Source organism: Brachypodium distachyon, chromosome 2 (assembly GCF_000005505.3).
Source record: "Brachypodium distachyon strain Bd21 chromosome 2, Brachypodium_distachyon_v3.0, whole genome shotgun sequence".
NCBI lineage: Eukaryota > Viridiplantae > Streptophyta > Magnoliopsida > Poales > Poaceae > Brachypodium > Brachypodium distachyon.
The window spans coordinates 41,535,785-41,555,628 of record NC_016132.3 but is presented as its reverse complement, the minus strand read 5'-3'; the positions used below and the strand labels follow the sequence as shown (position 1 = coordinate 41,555,628).

The window sequence follows — 19,844 nt, the reverse complement described above, 5'->3', positions numbered from 1 at the left end:
GTAAACGTAGGAAGCTGCAGCAATCTTGAAGAAGCTTAAGGTTTTATTAATAACACACATTTCTCGTTGTAAAACTGGGTTATAGCCAGACATAAACGTGAGGTACAAAAAAGAAAAGAGATACTTTTTCTTTACTATCGACATGAATCGGTCGTCAGATACGTGTGCGTTACAATGTACAAAGATGCTATGGAATTTTGGGAACTGCACTCACACGGGGCCCTGAGAAAATCGAAGGTACCAATTCGTAGGCGCAGAACGTTTTGGAGTTTGTCATTCAACAAAGTTGCCATGCTAACTGTCTACATGGCTGTTCCAAATATGCTTCGTCAGGCAGCTATGGAATTAATACGGACTACGCAGCTATTCAATTCACAACATCCTATTGTTGTTCAACGGAGTTTGACTGTAAACTGGCTATACATGGAAGTGAAGAAGCATCATGGCCGGCAATTGAACAATGCTGGAAATGAGCCGTGCTGTCAATGGCCGTTGCCCATGCCATGTATTTGTGTCGTTCTTTCTTTCCGTTTCAAAAAGAAAAAAAATGTTTCGTTCTTCTTTCTTTTGTTTTTTAGACTGTACTCGTTCTTCTTTCTTTTTTTGAAGGATTTTTTTTTGAAGGAATACTCGTTCTTCTTTCTTTGTTTCCCTTACGTACATTGTTTTCGCTTTTCCTTTTTCAATGGGTGCTGTACTAACAGGGACTACATATTTTGCCGTTTCTCCTTGCTCCACAGCACTTAAAGTATTGTTTTGTTTCACATCAAATCCGTCTGGCTTACTGGGGATTGTGAGAGATTGAGGGGAAAATGAATTAAAATTTCTCTCAATCCTTGCTATTCCGCCTGGATTGGTGGGGAATGGGTTGAAACGAACATAGGCTAAAGGGTAATATTGTGAGGAAAATTGCCGTCAAGGCAGACTTAATATAGATCTCATTTCTCCAGTACAGAATCAATAACATCAAAAAGAAAGCGACAAAATAGGTACCCTTCAGTTCCTCAGGGTGAAATGAAACCGAGAGGTTGACACGTGAAGTAACTTATCCAGTTCCCAATTCCCATGACACGGCAACACGTACAACATCAACAACGAAAGAGGACATGATCGTCATCATCACAGGAAGAAAGTAAACCCCTGACTGTGCTGTAGTGAGATACACAGTCGCGGTCACCCATGTCTGCTTCGTATGGCAAATCTAGAGGGGCGATAAAAACGCCACATGTGAGCCCTCCCAGTGATCATGTGAAACGTAATTCTGAATTTGATGCGACACCAGCGAGATTTCGACAGCAGGTCAGGGTCAGGGGAAGCTTAGCTTGAGATGGAGCAACAACAATTATACACTGTCCAGCTCATACCTGGGACCTGGCGACACCTTTGATTCTGCCTGCCCTTGTGTCCCACAGGTCTCCAGACTCCAAGATTAGGTTCACAAGCAGCTCTGAACCAAGAGATGTGAGATCCAGCCGGGCACCGCACCGCATGCAGGCATGCAAAGTTCAAACCATCCAATGTACCAGGGCTAAAACCAGTCTTCCAGCAAAGGACCCATGGTTCTGCCTCGCATGTCCCCAGAATCATTACTGATAAGAGACTAAGCCTGCAATCTGGCTGCCATTATTATCATGGGGCAGCTAATTAAAGCTCTCTTTGCCTGGAGAATCTTGAGGCCCTGAAAGCAGATGGGGGAAAAAGGATGATAGATATCTACTTCTGATAAGCACAGCAGATAAATGATATTGATAACAAAGCAGCTACAAATCGTCTAGTGCACGGTGCACGTCCTTGGGGAAGCATCTTTCAATAGACAGCCCAACAGAAAGAAAAATGTGTACGTACTGAATCAATCTGACAAGAGGTGCCTAAAAAAGCAGCCCTTGTTAGGAACTGAATAATGACACATCAAGTCTCCAGTGCTTTGCCTTGTGAACCGATGTACAGTAACTCCTCCATGACACCAAAACAAAAAACCACATTAGATTCCATCCCAAAGCTGCAGATAAATTTATCAATCAATAAACGGGCAGAGGAATTATTGACAAGATTTGGTTCAATATTTCTGCAGGGCTGTGACTATCTGCAGATTAATGTTACGCCAGACAAAAATCTGGGATGAATGCAACTAATATACTTTGTCTGAGAAGGAACCAGATAGAATCTTGATGTTAGCTTTCTATTGTAGGTTGTAGTAGCACAACAGTCTCAGATTTAAGTTGCCACTTGCCAGAATTCATTACATATGGAGTAGAAAGCTAATACTCCCTATTGAACCAGTCTCAAAGATCATGTTGACGTGGAAAGCAAGCAGTCAGGCATTTGTAACAATAGTTCTAGTTGACTTATCTCACATATTACTTACCATCTCACACTTTTGTAACAATAAATAAAAACAACTTTCTAGAACTGGGTGAAAACCCCGGTTAATACAAAAGGACTGTTGGCCACACACCCGAAAAAATAGAAATCATTTTAACTTCACTGTGAAAACATCAGTCAAGCCAGGCACCTGAAAAAAAGGACCCAATACAAAGTGATCTGTGTGCTTTCAGAGAAAGAACTAAAACCTATATCAGTGGCATTACCATGTCATGTAAATTTAAATTGCATTAACTAGTAGAGAGGTACTGATCAATAAGTACAGAACATAAGATAATCTTACTCCCTTTGGATATAATCTTACCAAAGAGAGTGTTATTCATCATATTATGAAGGGTATCAAGTACGAACAATATGAACTGGAAATTAGCAAGAAAATGAAGGAACAATTTGGTCCCACTGATTATCACTAACATATCAACTATGACATGAAAACATTTTAAGATCGACATACTCTATTAACTCGGAGCAACATCCGACGTGTTAAGAATCATACGTCAACAGTGGCTGATTCATGAAGGCATCCATCACACCAGTCAGCTTATATCCAATGCTACAAATGAGTGACTCTTAGTCAAGTTCTGAAAAATAAGTTTGTGAACTTTGGTACTAAAAACTAAAAACATCAGCTGGAAGGTCGTGACCTACCAAAAATAGCAGTTGCAACACGCAGCTACAACAAGGAAACCGGACAGTAATTATCAAAACAAATAGCACACTCGCATGGCATGAATTCATCACTGAACAACATCCATGTATGCTGCAGAAAAAAAAAACTAGCATTGAACTACCAACGCACATAAAATATATGTGTAATCCACAGGTATGAAAGGCAGAGTGTATATTCATACTTTCCTCTAATTGCCAGCACCAAACAAAAATTCCTGCAAAATCCTAGAAGCCTCTGAAACTTCATGCTGAGTGCTCACTGATCCAAGCACTGCAATAGAGTCAGCAGACAAACTAGTTTTCTTTTGCTCTGAAATTGGATGTGAACTAGCTTCTTTTGATGAGTTCTCATTGGATCGTGCAGCTGATCTGTGTCTATTGGGCTGGGCATTTTTATCCCCTTCTGCAGCCTGTGGTCCAACAAAATTCCCGGGGGGCGGCGCATCCTGATGCAGAATGCTAGAATCTGATCTGCCTTTACTGAAAGCAAGAAACTGTACACCCTTCGGCATATGAGCTGATGCTTTTTGAGCATTTTTTGAGATGCTGCCAAGGGTTTTGAGGATGGAGTAATGTTTGGTAGGCGCAGAAGCTACAGGTTCGCCATCATGCACTGTTGATATTTTCTGACTACTATTTTGCTCTTTGCTGGTTAGTTTTTCGGACACCAATGACGCATCAGATTTCTTTGCATCTTTTGTGGAAGAATCATCTGCAGTTGGTGCCTGATAAATAATGCAGTGGAATTTAGATTTTACAAGGCTATGATTTTGTAAATAACAGGAAATGATTTTGTAAATCACGTACCACATGAGAAAATTTGCATTTATCACCTCTCAAACACATTCCATTTCCCAGAAAATTGTGGCAAGGGTACTTCGACAACTCATGATCATAAGGACAATCATCTCCTTTCAAACAAGAACCACGGGCAAAATGCGTGCAGGGCTGTAAAATTGGAGAAAAAAAATGAGTGCGCACCAAGACATGTCAACATATCAAAACAGAGAGAAGGAAAGCAAGGAAAAGTACAGAATGAAGTTAGCTGCCTAATACTTGGACAAAGATCTACTAGGATAAACTTTTATACTCCAGCATTATATACATGATAATGTATTCATATCCTGTGAACAACTGAACACCCACCATTGTGTGCACACCTATTAAAACCCATCTTGCAAAACTTAAAAGTTCAAATTCTCAATCAATAGCTCTTCAAAGAGAGTTTCTAAGGTATGCACAAAATATGGATGTGGCCATACAAACAAGGTCATACACTATCACTGTAATTTATTATGTGGGCATAAGATGAACTTTTATAAAGCACATACCTTAGATTTTGTCAAAGGTGTAGTATCATGGGAGAACTTGCAAACATTGCCCTGCAAAGAGAAAAGGAAGAGACTTAGGTTGTTTAAGTCAATACTGACAAATGATTTAGTTATCCAGTATTTGTACAGAAGCTTTGTTAATTTACCAAAAATAACATGTCTTCTGATAAAATTTATAGCTTACATGAAGAAGTTCAACTTTACATCATTTGAGGCGCATCACAATGTATTATACAAATACAAGCCATGTATGTAGTTCACAGAATAATACATATATCAATACCAATATAAAAAGCATGAGTAGTATGGGTTACTTTCAACCTGAGCCATCCAAAAACCTTTCGATTTTGTAATTCTACATCCTATCGTGTAAGACTGCCCCTCAATAACTGATGAACTAATCATCTCTTAATTACTCCATTGCTCTTCACAAGCTGCTTATCCCTTGTCTGCCCCAAGCAGCCCTCCTCTTATCCCTCCGTACCCCGCTGCTCTGGTGACCAACAGTATGTGGGCAAGGGGATCAGCCTGCCTGTCACTGTGGGCGTTGATCCTCTTGGCCGTCATCCTAGGGTAAGTGCTGCCATCACATGAGCCAGTGGCAACGGCCCTGTGGAGTCAAGAGGCATGACAGTGGATGAGAAGGCGTACGAGCTGCTACAGTGCAAGGAGAAACAGGAGTTGATCAAGGGGTTTGAGGCCATGGAGCACACTCATGCAGAGCTCGCAGACATCAATAGTCAGATGGCCACCACCCGGGAAGGTTTGCCACCTCAAGAAACACCCGAACAAGGTATGTTGTATCATGCCTCATGGCATTATGTTTCTCCTGTTTGTTTCTTCTGCTGTCAATGTCTCACTGATTTCTGCTGATGGCTCCACAAGGTATGCATACAAGAGGAGCTAACTCAACGGATAGTTTGTTTGAAATGTAAGCTACCATGACGCTAGCTTTTATGCTGTTTGTCTTCAAATTCTCTGCAAGGCCTGTTTGTGTTCAGTTGGCAAGGGAATGGCGCCCAACAATGATTGGAAAGAAAGTAATGAGGTCCCAAGAACTAAATATTTTTTAATTGAGCCCGAGGTAGTCCGTTTGGTTATTTACCTCCATTGCTTGCAGTTCTGAAGAATGCACTCTCAAGAGCAGCATGGTTACAAGCTTACAGTACACATGCTTTCCATGGAGGTGTTTTATCCAATTAGATGAAAAATCATGAGTTCCAGATAACGGTATTGCAATAATAGTGAACGAGGAATGCTTTAGCCATTGTACGAATGGTACTTACAGAGCAAACTTTCCCTTCTTTTACATTATGCATAAACAATTGTTTGGTCTAGACTTCTATATTAACATAAACAGGAGCATTTGGAAGATCTGGATGAATAAAGAATAGTAGTTTGGTTGAGTAATTGTTAGTCTATATGGAATGTTTCCTTAGCAGGCTGAACGGATTTGCCATTCTGTTGCATGAGAAAAAAAAAGAGACTAGCTAAAAATGTAACTGCTCTAAGGAGTGTAGAATATCTGAATTTTAGTGGACACTAAATACAGATAAAAAGAAACTACAGGAAAGTGGGCGTGTTATCAAAATCAGACCAGAATATATGTTCATTACATGCTCAAACGGTTAGGCTCAATCGAGGATTCTTGTGGGAAATAATTGGAGATTTTAGATAGTTCTCCACATAGTATTCAATCGAGGATTCTTGTGGGAAATATGGTTTATAACCTTTTCTCCACATAGTATTCAATCGAGGATTCTTGTGGGAAATAATTGGTTTGTAACCTTTTGTATCCATGGGTGCATCTTCTCTGAGTAATATAAAGTTGTGTTGTTTCAAGTGTCTTGTAGATTTTTAGATACTTCTCAAGTTCTCATCCCATTTGCCTTTTCATGGGAAAGAAAATACCCCCCTCCAATATGGTCATATACTATAGGTTGTTGTATGCTGATTTATTTATTTTCTTCATTGTCGGAAGCTCTGTTTGTAATGTGTTAAACATGATGTACAGTACTTTGTGCTTGACCTATATTCTTAGGGAGTATTGTTTCCGTATGGAGGAGCATCAAGAAAGGAGGATAAGTTAATTATATGAACAAAGAGGCATGTTCAAAACTTCAAATTGATGGTTTTCATCCCTACCATTTGTTTTCTCCTAAAAACAATTGATGGAACTTACCATTGAACTTTTTTTTTTACTGTATCTTCAGAATGGGTTAAATGAAAATTCTAATGAGACCCATCCCACTGCAAAATAAAATATTTAACCAGCTGCAGTTCATAGAACTTCACCCTCCCAACATGATATATTTTTATTAGAGCTTCTCAAAACCATTAGAACTGTAATTTGGTTCCCACCAGATACTTTCTCTACACTATTGGTCTAAAAGAAGACAACAAAATGTAATTGATAATCAGCATTACATGACTATGGCATTTGTTTCAACTGAAAATAAGTTAGACAGCCAAAAAAAGCTCACCTGCTGGCACTTCCCGTGCAAGTAGAAGTGGCAATACCGCACTACTTTTGGCTTTATAATTGGTGCAAGCTTCAGTCTTTTCACCCCATCAGCTTCCCGTTGCAGTGCCCTCTTAACTCGTTTATTTTTCTATTATCAATAACATTGCAACCCAAATTTAGTACTTGGAAGGAGAAAACAAATAGAATGCCCAGTTAAACAAAAGTATGTGTTGGACTCAAATTGTAGTGAGACCAGGATATACCGTCTTCTTAGCCTTTCTTTCCTCTGTGAAAATTCGTTTTCTCTTTCCTGGTCTGGGAGCCTGCAAAATATTGTAATGGAACATACTTAATATCTGAACTTCTGTAGTCAACCAGAAATATGAACAGAAAAGAACTGACTGGACTGTATGCAGTCAAATAAAAACGAGCACACTACTGCACGTAGGTGTGAGTTCCATTACTCTTCTTAAAGTGCTAGGAATTTTAAGCAAGCAATGTATGATATGCTCAAAAAAGATTGGGGCTGAATTACCTAGTTAATATGTGGCATCGAATGAGAACTTGCATCTCACTAGCTAAATTTTCAGCTAAACATATAACTAGACAAGACAAAGCAACATGTGAAGTTGTGATCAAACATCTAACACCCAATATTGGTTAATAAAAAGAGGTATATTCAGTACCTCGGCATCATGCAATGGTGTCTCGTTCCATTCCACAACTTCATCATAACCGACTGCTTGTGCCCTGGGAACATGCATTTGTGCATCAGCCTTGATATCACCTTCCTTGTTTAGTACAAGATCACCACTTCCTTTAATTCCAAGCATTGAAAGCGAATTCAAACATCGTATGCCATGGTCAGATGATTCATTCTCCCCTGACCCTCTGGTAGCAAAATCCTCTTCCAACTTCTCATCATCTGCAGCTTCAAGCTCGGAATCACCAGATTCATCTGCATCCAAAGTCTGCATGTCACCCTCAATCTCTCCTTCCTCAAACCCACCACCATCAACTGACTGATGATCTGAATTGCCTACGGGTGTGCTTTCTTCAATTCCATAAACGAATTCTTTCACCCCCTCAGCTATCTTGCCATGATTCTGCGGTTCACCTCTGGAAACCCCACAGTTCTGCATTGACATTGTGCCACCACTGGCATCACCAATCAACCCTGACAATTTGCTCATCATCGTATCAAGCAGAAGATGTTCATCGTCATTGGCCACTGCTAATTCTGCTGATTCCTCAATCTCTCCCTCCAAGGAAGCCTCCATGGATCTCAAAACCTCGTCTGTCCCCATTAGTTCAGCTTCACCACCCAACTCCTCAACTAGCGCAGGGGTCTTGCGGCAGGCGATTCCCTCAGCAACCATATCTTCTAGACCCTCTACCAGCTCAACCCCCGCGACTTCATGCCCGGCGGATTCCTGTGAGGCCATGTCCAGGTCGGCAATAGGGTACCCCGCGGCTGCCTCGACTACCACATGTGCCGGGGTCTCGACGCCGGAAGTGCTTGCCGCAGCCACCTGCTCTTCTATATCCTTCCCCTGCTCAAACTCAGCATCTTTAGGCGCCGCCGAGGCCCCCTGTGGGGACGCATCGCCGATAGGGTTTGCGGCGGCGGGCTCGATTCCCAGGTGCGCCGGTGCGGCATGCTGCGAAGGGTTGAGGTGGAGGAAGTGGGAGAAGAGTCGGGAGAGAGTGCGGTAGGAGGCGCTGTCGAGATGTGATCGTCGGCGACTGAGGAGAAGGGTGGTTGGGGCGGCGGAGCCGGCCGCGAGCGGGTCAGCAGGCGCCGCCGGCGCGAGGGCATTCTCCATGGCAAAGGTGGTGGCTGGGTCCAAGTTAGGGTTTATGGTATTGAGCAGCGCTCCGTCTCTCCGTCGGAGCACGTCGGCGGCGACGGGAGAGTACGATGAGGAGAGGAACACCCATGGCAATGGAAGAAGACAGAGGCGGCAAATAAGGCAAGTATGGGCCTTGGATGGACATGTCACGCGCTACAGCCTAGAAGGCCTTTTGGAGCATATGAATAGAATTATTATATAGGAAACACGTGATAAAAAAAATTGAAGGGAAAGAAAAACAAAAAGACTAAAATGAAGTATAAAGTACTCTCCCTCTGTTTCTTAGGACTTTTTTGACCGAGCCTTTCACCGGAGATTACTGCATCGATGTTTTACTTATGTGATACAAATTATAATCATAAACAAGTGCTTTTGAGTACAAATGCAATGATATAAAATTTACCGTGCCAATCTATATGTAGCAGAGGGAGTATATTAATAGACTAATTCTTAATCAAAGGCACGATTAAAAGAAACAATGTACATCCTAATTTAAGAAACGGATGAGTATATATGGGTTTGCAAGCGGAAAAATCGAAAACTCTCCTGACCAAGATCTCTAGCAGGTTCACTGTAATGGTTCTCAATTCCTAGATTTTTTAGGAAACCGTCTAAATTTTCTTTCCTCACCCCCAAATTAATCTAGAGAACCAACACCCATTTCCCTAAACTTCAACAAGTTTGCGTTGCCGTCGACCTGCTGGCAGGATCGACGAGCTAGGGAGTAGCAACACGGTGGCCAGCGGGAGCAGAGGCGGCAGAGGCGCGTGCAGGAGCGGCAAGCTTGCATGCTGCTGGGTTGAAGGATATTTTGTAGTCACTTACATGTGGGCTCCATGCGTCCGTGGGATATGCAAAGAAATTTAGAGAATGAGTTTTGAGGAACCTGTTGGAGGTGGACACATTTTTTTGCAAGAAGTTTTCTCTTCTATCTCAAAAACTGATTTTACAGAACCGGTTTCAGGTAACCTGACAATGCTTTAATGTTTTGTTTCATTTGAAAGGCACAAGACATTTCTCTTTTCCTCAAAATTTGGCATTGGTGTATGTTGGCCATTGTCATGTTTTATTTTCTTTAAAAAGCAATAAGGCATTTTGTCTTTCCCAAGAATTTGGCATTGGTGTCTCATTAGTTCCAAACATTCTTGAAGAAAAATATTTAACAAGAAACAAAGGTTTAAGAAAGAGAAGAAACGAAGTTACAAAACTTGACTCCACATCCGATTAAACCGCAAAAAAATCTTATACGACGCAGAGTGAGAGCGGGCACCACTGGATCCCATATCAGAATCGTTGGATCTGGCGATCAGTGCGAGTCAGCAGGAGTTAGGAATTTTTTTAGCGTCCAACGATCCTATCTTTTTTTATGGAAAAATTGTAAGAAAAACCCCTACAGCATAATTGTGAGCACCAGAATTTGAACTCTAGTGGGTTGAATCATGCACCCACAACTCCACCATCACATCAAAGATGTTTCTCAATCCAACCGTCCTATCATGGGTGCAGCAGTGGGTCATTTTGTGTTGGGTTGTATAGGGTTTTTCCCCCCACCAAACCCACACACATACAATGTATTTTGATAAGCACTAAAATGTGTAACTATCTTTGGAGTATATTGCAGCTTAATGTCTATGATAATGGTGCAAACTTCAAAATATCCCCAAACTCATTTGTTTGTTGTTTAATAGACAAAATTGTTTGTTTAGACTGTTTATTTGCATAACATAGAATGCTCCCTCCTTTTTATAAATGTTGTTGAAAGGGCATTTTTCTCCTAAGTGGTTTTGGTGGTGATGACAACGTGTTTTGTTATCTAATCTTGTGCTAAGCATTTCAGGATTTATAAAGAACTCGACACAAGATGAATTGTGGACCCTCAAAAAGGAAAGAAGCGTAGTGGTGTTTAGCGCTTTTTCGGTTGATTTGAGTCGTAGGACATCCGTATAGTAAGAGGGGATCCACAAGGGAAGGTAACGGGTGAATCAATTTCACGTACACATCTACACCAAATTGCGCCCACTAAAAAGCCTAACCAAAAAGGTGTGAGAAGAAAACTTTTTCAGAATGTGTTCTGGCATCTCAGGTTTCCAGGCGGAGGAAGTTCCGGGTGAACTTCCGCTCGAACCTCTGGGTGCTCTCTGTTAGTCCCGGGGGAATATGCGGAACTTCCGGTCAGCCGGAAGTTCCGGCCTACCCCGACCTGTGCCTAACGGCTCGATTTTTGAAAACCCACTTGTATACCCCTTCGTCCCCAACGAGCCATTTGACCCAGCAAGCAGCCAAGAACACCACTGCTCACCTCAAGAACACCTCAAGCTTAAATCTCCAAGATCTCCCTTCCTAGCCACTCATAACTCTTGATTCTTTGAGGATTGGAGGAGAAGATCTTGTTCTAGGATTTCACCAAGTCAAAAAGTTGATTCCCCTTGTTTTCTTTGTGGATTTCGTTTCTCTTGGGTTGTTGGGAACTCTAGACGGAAGCGGTCACCTCGAGCTCTCCCTTGGTGTCTGAGGAGCTCGGGGCTTGGATTGGAAGCCTCCAATTGAGTTGTGGAGTTTGCTCCGGTCAAGTTTGTAAGGGTTCGGCGTTCGTCCTCAAGGAAGCCATTAGTGGAACTCACCTCACCTTTGTGGTGTTGTGAGAACTCATCACACCTTTGTGGTGTGGTGAGTTGGAGAATAGAATGAGCCTTCGTGGCGTCTCTACCTTTGTGGTAGAGCACTTCTCCAAACGGAGACGTACACCGATCTCAATAGGTGGAACTCCGGTGAAATCTTCGTCTCCACGTGTGGTATCATTTACCCTTTTCATTCTTGCTATCTATTGTTGCTTCGGCTATTGCATTTCATTCTAGGGTTGCATTCGCTTTAAAGAATCTAGTAAACCTAGGATTAAGTGTTTGTATCTTTCAAGAAAAGAAAAAGAAAAGCTAAAATTTGTTAGTCTCCTATTCACCCCCCCCTCTAGTCGACCATACCGATCTTTCAATTGGTATCAGAGCCTCGTCACTTAATTAGGGCTTTTGCCGCTCTTAAGAGTATGGCCGGCGATGATGGGGAACCCACCATGAAACCCCAAGAAACCGAGGTTATAGATGATAATGCTCCACTAACTTTTAAATTCATCAAATTGCTTTTGGATAAGTTATTCTAGATAGTGTGGACAAAAAGATTAGGGAGCACCTACCTAACAAAGCCTCTTCTTCTTCTACCGAGCCTTTCCATGCCAAGCCACCAAGCGCGGTGGATTTGACTAAGGAAGATTCGGATGCCAAAACCCGTAACAAGGCTAAGGCTATCGAAGAGAGTGCTACCAAATTCCAAGGTAGGGGTGGCTATGGGTTGTATAGTGAGGTGGCTCCACCACCTCAATATAATCATCGCCACCACAATTTGCCACCTATGTATAACCAAGGTGAACCCCCCCATGCTAACCTCTACTAATTACGTTGATTGGTTTCATTCCATGAGGACTCACTTCAAGAGCACATCAACGGAGTTGTGGAGAATTGTTGAAGAAAGGTTACTTTGTTCATGATCCAAAGAACTTGTCACCAAGAGAGTATGTGGACAATCAACTCAATGAGCATGCCATTGGAATACTCCTAAAGACTCTACCCTTGGAGTATAGAACATTTGTCCGTGGTGTTGATTCCGCTAGAGATGCTTGGAAGCTCATTGGTGACCACTTTGACAACAATGAGAGTGTCAGGAAGTCAAAGTTGAAGTGGTCATCAACGAATGCAAAAATTTCTTCATGAAGGATGGAGAGGTTCCGGATGAGCTATATAGGAGAGTCATCACTCTTGGAGCCAAGATGAAGGACCATGGAAGTCGTGACATCGATGATGAATGGCTCAAGCGTCTATTCATAGAAGCCATCTCCCCACACTGAGGGGTTCATGCCGCAATGATTAGGCAAAGAACAGACTACTATAGCTTGACTCCAAGTCAAATGATGGGAAAGTTTGTGGCTATGGATATTCTCAAGAATACATCCGAGGACAACCTCATTTGCGCCAAGTTTCTCTCACAAAGCTCAAACATTGCATTGAAGGCCAACGTGACTCCCACCTCAACTCCATGTGAAGCACCCCAACAAGAAGAGGTTGAGATCACGGAAGAAAATTGCATCTATGAGATTAGTGATCACATGGCTCTTGCGGCTCAAGCTTTTTGGAAGAACAAGAAGTTTATCAAGACCAACACCTTCAACCCCAACAACTTCTACAACAACAAGGGAGCTTCAAGCTCCAAGCCCAAAGGTCAAAGATATCGTAAATGTTATAATTGTGGTAAGAATGACCATTTCGTTGCAGAGTGTATTTATAAGAAGAGTGAGGAGAATGGTGGTTGCCTTATACTTACGGAGAAGACCAAGCCCTCCTTCCACAAGAAGCCAACGAAGAAGAGGCAACCAAGAATACTTCTTGTTCAAGAAGAATATACTTCGAGTGACGAAGATGATGATGATGAAGAGTCCACGGAGAGGGCGAACATTTCCATTTCTCCTTCACTTCCATCTCTCTTCGACCCCCTCAATGAGAACAAGAATCGTCACCCAAGTGCCTTATGGCCAAGACCTCTTCAGTAATCCCTCCTCCCACCAAACATGTCATTCCTAAGAGTTTATCTCTATTTGATTGTGTGGAGGAGAGTAGTGTTGTTAAGCATAACATTAATGAGTTCGAGATCTTCATGGCAAGCTTGGAATGTGAGACCAAAAAGAGATTTGAGGACCTCTTGGAAAAACTAGGTGAAGCTCAAGCTATTATTGAAGAACATGATGAGCTCATGGATGAAAATGTAAGACGTGAGTGCGTTACCGCTCATGAGATTGCGGAGCTTAATGAAGCTCTTGAGGAAGAACAAGCAAATAAGGAAGCAATTGAGGAGTCACTTTCTAATGAACTTGATAAACTTAAAGATTTCTATGATAATGCTATTTCCCTTGCTAATGAGTACTTGGGTAGGATATGTGAAGTTGAGAATGGTCATAGGAACCTCCTTGAGAACTTTGACAAACTTGAAAAGGATCACAAGTCCTTAACAAGTGAGTACAAGTCTCTCAAAGAGTCTTGTGATCATCTTGTATATTCTCTTGTTAAGGAATTAATTTCTAATGATAAAGATGCTTCAACTAACCCTTGTTGTAAGCATACATCTATGATTGAGGAGAATGCTAGGTTGAAGGCTCAACTTGAAAAGGGCCTAGCCACTTGCTTCCAAGGGGAGAAGAACCTCCATGATCTTTTGAATGATCATAGAAAAGTTTTTGAATTGGAAGGAATTGGGTACAACCCCAATGAGAAGAGCAACAACAAGAAGAAGGCCAAGGCACCTCCCCACACTAATGCTTATTTTGTGAAGGAAGGGGAGGCGGCCAAGGAGAAGCCAAGGAACAAGAGGGTGGCAAGGCCACCTATGATAATAGTGCCGGGAATTTCAATCCCTCATATGTTCTTTGTCGTACTAATGATGGGCATGTTTATGCCAAATTTGTTGGTTTTGCTTATGAATATGTTCATTGGTCTATTTGGGCTCCTAAGACCCTTGTTGCTAACGCTAAAGGACCCATTCAAAGATGGGTACCTAAAACCAAAGCTTAAACTTGTAGGAGCTTGCTTCCGGTGGATCTTCATGGATAGTGCATAGTGGATGCAGTAATCATATGACCGGGAGCAAAGAATTGCTTGTGGACGCCAAAATGAGTAAATCAAGGTCAAAGCAAGTTACATTTGGAGATTCTTCACAATCAACGGTATTGGGACTAGGCAAAGTTGTCATCTCTCCAGATACATCCATTGAGAATGTCATGCTTGTTGAGTCCCTTTCATACAATTTACTTTCGGTACTTCAACTTGCACATATGGGTTTTTATTCCTTCTTTGGCACAACTAGTGCGACCCTTTTGTGGAGCAAGACTCTTAAAGTAGCGTTTGTTGGATATGTGGAAAATGGTCTCTATGTGGTAGATTTCGGTAAGAAACCCACTACAGAAGAAACATGTCTAATGACTAAAGCTGATATGTGTTGGCTATGTCATCGCCGTCTAGCCCATGTCAATATGAGATCTTTGCAAAGTCTCCTCAAAGGTGAGCATGTGCTAGGACTAAACAATGCTTCATTTAATAAAGACCGTGTGTGTAGTGCTTGTATTGAAGGGAAAGTACATGAGAAGGCACATCACCACAAGACAATTATCACTTCAACGGCCTTTGGAGCTCCTTCATATGGATCTCTTTGGTCCTCCTACATATGATAGTCTTGGTGGTAAGAAATATTGTTTGATTATTGTTGATGACTATTCTAGGTAAACTTGGGTATATTTCTTCAAGCACAAGAGTGAGACCCAACAAACCGTTATCAACTTTGCCAATGAAGCCCAATGCCAATACAATGCAATGATCATGGCAATTAGGAGTGATAATAGCTCCGAGTTCAAGAATTACACCTTGATTGAGTTTTTGAGTGATGAGGGTATCAAAAGACAATATTCCGCTACGTATACCCCTCAACAAAATGGTGTAGCGGAGAGGAAGAATAGAACTCTCATGAATGCGGCAAGGACAATGTTGGCGGAGTTCAAGCCTCCATACAACTTTTGGGCCGACGCTATCAACACCGCATGCCATGCTACTAATCGCCTCTATCTCCGCAATATTTTGAATAAGACACCTTATGAAATTCTCACGGGACGCAAGCCCAACCTCAAGTACTTTCGGGTATTCGGTTGCAGCGTTGGCCGCCGGCACTATGCAACTTCATTTACCTTCTGGATTTGTTATGGAATTAAATAATTGTTATTATGTTCCTGCTTTAAGTTGAAACATTATATCTGTCTCAAAGTTGTTGAGTCATGGTTATGAAATCGATATTAAGGGCAATGGTTGCTCTTTTTATTTGAAGGATATATTTTACGGCTTTGCACCTGTTACGAACGGGTTATTCATCCTTAATCTTGAAGGAGAATATGTCTATAACATTAATGTCAAGAGGCGCAAGCCTAATGATCTGAATCAAACCTATTTTTGGCATTGTCGTTTGGGTCACATAAGTGACAAACGCATGAAGAAGCTCCATGGAGATGGACTTTTAACTTCCTTTGATTATGAATCATTCGAGACATGCGAGTCTTGTCTACTAGGCAAGATGACCAAGTCGCCTTTCACAAAGAGTTGCGAGAGGGCGACCGACTTGTTAGAACTCATACATACTGATGTGTGTGGACCAATGAGCACGACAGCTAGAGGAGGTTATCAATACTTCATAACATTCACTGATGACTTGAGTAGATATGGATATGTCTACTTAATGAAACATAAGTCGGAAACCTTTGAAAAGTTCAAGGAGTTCTAGAATGAAGTAGAGAATCAACGTGGCAAGAAACTAAAACTTTTACGATCCGATCGTGGAGGTGAATACTTGAGCCACGAGTTCGACGAACATTTGAAGAGTTGTGGAATTGTTCCACAGCTCACACCGGCAGGTACACCACAGCGAAACGGTGTATCGGAACGGCGGAACCGGACCTTGTTAGACATGGTTCGGTCGATGATGAGTCAGTCAGATCTTCCTTTGTCATTTTGGGGTTATGCTCTAGAAACCGCAGCGTTCACACTAAACAGAGTACCATCAAAGTCCGTAGATAAGACACCATATGAGATATGGACTGGAAAGCGTCCCAATTTGACTTTTCTAAAGATTTGGGGTTGTGATGCATTTGTCAAACGACTTCAGTCAGACAAGCTCACTCCCAAATCGGACAAGTGCATATTCGTGGGATATCCAAGGGAAACCTTAGGATATTACTTCTACAACCGGGCAGAGGGCAAAGTGTTTGTCGCTCGAAACGGTGTCTTCCTTGAGAAAGAATTTCTTAGTCGGGAGGCAAGTGGGAGGTCAGTGCAACTCGACAGGTGATGTCCAAGTGACTGAGCCAGTCGTCGTACCCACGGCCAATACAGCACCAAATCCACGAAGGTCGGAAAGACCGCGTAATGTACGCAATGTGTTGTTGTTAGACAATGACGAGCCGACTACTTATGCAGAAGCGATGGTGGGTCCAGAGTCCGAGTTATGGCTTGAGGCCATGAGATCCGAATTAAAGTCCATGGATGAAAACCGAGTTTGGAACTTGATAGATCCGCCAGAGGGTGGAAAAACCATCGAGTGCAAATGGATATTTAAAAGGAAAACTGATATGGATGGAAATGTTCAAATCCATAAATCTCGACTTGTCGCAAAGGGTTTTTGACAAGTTCAAGGAGTTGACTACGACGAGACTTTCTCGCCGGTAGCGATGCTTAAATTAGTTCGGATCATTCTAGCTATTGCTGCATATTTTGATTACGAGATATGACAAATGGATGTCAAAACGGCTTTCCTTAACGGAAATTTAACCGAGGACGTGTATATGATACAGCCCGAGGATTTTGTCGATCCAAAGAATGCTGGAAAATATGCAAACTTCATAAATCCATCTATGGATTGAAGTAAGCATCTCGAAGCTGGAACATTCGTTTTGATGAAGTAGTCAAAGGGTTTGGCTTCATCAAAAATGAAGAAGAACCTTGTGTATACAAGAAGTTTAGTGCAAACTCAATCGTATTTCTAATGTTATATGTGGATGACATATTATTGATTGGAAATGACATTCCAATGCTAGAAGCCGCCAAGGACTCATTGAAGAAAAGTTTTTCAATGAAGGACTTGTGAGAAGCGGATTATATTTTGGGAATCAGGATCTATAGAGATAGATCAAGGAGGCTTATTGGTTTAAGCCAGAGTACATATGTTGACAAAGTGTTGAAAAGATTCAACATGGATGAGGCAAAGAAAGGGTTCTTGCCCATGTCGCATGGTATAAGTCTAAGCAAGACTCAGAGTCCTTCGACTTCTGATGAGCGAAGTCGGATGAGTGCGATTCCGTATGCTTCGGCGGTCGGATCCATAATGTACGCCATGTTATGTACTCGACCGTATGTTTCCTATGCTCTAAGTGTTACGAGCAGGTATCAAGCTGACCTCGGTGAGAGTCATTGGACAACGGTGAAGAATATCCTTAAGTACTTGAGAAGGACTAAGGATATGTTTTTGGTTTACGGTGGTGAGGATGAGCTCATTGTAAAGGGTTACACCGATGCTAGTTTTCAAACCGACAAGGACGATTATCGATCACAATCTGGATACGTGTTCGTCTTGAACGAAGGTGCGGTGAGCTGGAAGAGCTCTAAGCAAGAAACGGTGGCTGACTCTACAACAGAAGCTGAATATATCGCGGCTTCGGAAGCCGCGAAAGAAGGCGTTTGGATCAGAAAGTTTGTTTCTGAGCTTGGAGTGGTTTAGGGCGCGTCCAATCCCATGGACCTCTACTGTGACAACAGTGGTGCTATCGCACAAGCCAAAGAACCACGACATCACCAAAAATCCAAACACATACTCAGGCGTTACCATCTCATACGGGAATTCGTGGAGAGAGGTGACGTTAAGATATGCAAGGTACACACGGATCTCAATGTTGCCGATCTGTTGACAAAGCCTCTCCCGCAGCCAAAGCATGAGGTGCACACACGAGCCATGGGTTTTCAATACTTGGATGATTGACTCTAGTGCAAGTGGGAGACTGTTGGAGATATGCCCTAGAGGCAATCATGTGATGATGTTATTTCCTATGTATTCATGAGTTATTATTATTGTCCTTGAACATCATCACTGATATGTATCAATAAATACGTGATTTGTTTGTGAGACTATGTATTTTATGATGTTGTTCTAATGGTCCTTGGTCATTGAGGTTATGCGGACACATAACCTAGACTAGCAATGTGAATCAGTATGATGACTATGTTTCACAAGTCATAGGGCAAGGTGTTGTCGACTGATAGCATGGACTCGACAATGAGATTGTTGAGTCGGACAGACCCGCACTGAGACACAACGAGATGATTGTCATTTGTTAGTCTCAAGTACGATGTATATGCCAGTCCTAGACCTGAGGTCATCGCATGAGCTTGGGATGTGAATCGGCCTACTTAGGGGGTTGCCAAACGCTACTCCGTAACTGGGTGGTTATAAAGGTAGTTTTCGGGTTTGCTGAGAAGCATGCTGCGAGTCATGGTTGATCAAGATGGGATTTGCCCCTCCTATTCGGAGAGATATCTCTGGGCCCTCTCAAGTGATCAGATTCGGAAAGCATGGCCATGCGACTTGGGTTAAGTGTTAACCCGTTCGGGAATCTGTATCACAGGAACGAGAAGAGAGTCGAGCTATCTACATGGATGACAAGCACTCGCCTTGAGCTCGACACACATATCGTGAGGCAAAAGAAATTTTGCATATGACACATTGTATGGTTCGTCAATATACCTTGTGGTCACTCGGGAGTTGGCACGTGCTGCTAGGCGCCGCTACCAACTATCGACTTGAGTCGGTGCCAGTGGACGAGTAAGGTGTTACTCGGGCCCGCAGTCCGAGCTCGTAGTCGCGTCCGACTGACCGCGAACCTCAAGGGTCACACGCTTAAGGGGTGGGGACCGAGTTGGATCGGATCCAACTCGTATCGGGCTTAGACACCTAACGGGCCTCAAGTGTTGAGCCCACTAGGGACGTCTATATAAGTGGAGGAGACCAACCCGGCTAGGGTTACACCAGTCCAGACGCGAGTTATACTCGGCTGTCACACCTCCACGCCCAAAACCTTGTGATCGGATCTAGCAGTCCGCCACACGGAGTTCTCCCTGTACGTGTGGATACCTCGGAGGCGCTGCACCTGCGGCGCTTGGACGAACTACTCGTGGGATCGATGAGGAGGAGCAGGCCGAACGACTACTCGGCATCGACACGCATCATCGACTCTACTTCCGCTACGGGTCTGCGTGTCTAGTGGTATCTCGTGATCCATTATCTACAGCATTGATCCGGGCGGAATCGGTAGAATTTTTTTTTTGTGCTAGCGTAGCCTACCGCGTTCCCCGGAACTTCCGGTCGGGCGAAACTTCCGGGTTTTAGCCTGAACTTCCGGTCCCTGGACAATCTTTCTGTACAGCCTCGGCTCCAATTAATCGATTCTTTACTTCTACAATCCCGAGCACTTACCTATTGTCCCTCGTATCACTTTCTATTCACAGGGGGTACTAATTCTCG

General features: G+C 42.7%; 1 protein-coding gene across 8 annotated transcripts; it reads right to left on the bottom strand.

The window, feature by feature from the left end:
• Positions 1–897: 897 nt before the first annotated feature.
• LOC100840621 (zinc finger CCCH domain-containing protein 7) lies at positions 898–8,854 on the bottom strand. 8 transcript variants are annotated; one of them, XR_002963460.1, is made up of 11 exons: positions 7,533–8,854; positions 7,110–7,169; positions 6,866–6,994; positions 4,383–4,433; positions 3,859–3,999; positions 3,234–3,776; positions 3,031–3,142; positions 2,837–2,935; positions 2,456–2,512; positions 1,846–1,953; positions 898–1,678 (listed from the first exon to the last, which is right to left on the bottom strand). XR_002963460.1 is itself a non-coding variant. In XM_024459425.1 (7 exons), the coding sequence occupies exons 1-6, from the start codon at positions 8,670–8,672 to the stop codon at positions 3,240–3,242; spliced, it is 2,058 nt and encodes a 685-aa protein (XP_024315193.1). In that variant the 5' UTR covers positions 8,673–8,854; the 3' UTR covers positions 898–1,953; positions 3,234–3,239. The 8 variants fall into 8 exon arrangements, 1 of the variants encoding a protein (XP_024315193.1); XR_002963461.1 differs by having other exon boundaries at positions 898–1,261; positions 1,365–1,678; positions 1,846–2,935; XR_002963459.1 differs by having other exon boundaries at positions 2,366–2,935.
• Between the last annotated feature and the right edge of the window lie 10,990 nt (positions 8,855–19,844).

What these genes read in the sequence shown, in the direction of transcription:
- LOC100840621 (XM_024459425.1), bottom strand. Translation starts at nt 8,672, where the DNA reads ATGGAGAATGCCCTCGCGCCGGCGGCGCCTGCTGACCCGCTCGCGGCC. An exon ending in CACCATTGCATGATGCCGAG is followed by an intron (nt 7,170 to 7,532) that starts GTACTGAATATA and finishes AATATTTTGCAG; the next exon opens with GCTCCCAGACCAGGAAAGAG. An exon ending in TGCACGGGAAGTGCCAGCAG is followed by an intron (nt 4,434 to 6,865) that starts GTGAGCTTTTTT and finishes TTCTCTTTGCAG; the next exon opens with GGCAATGTTTGCAAGTTCTC.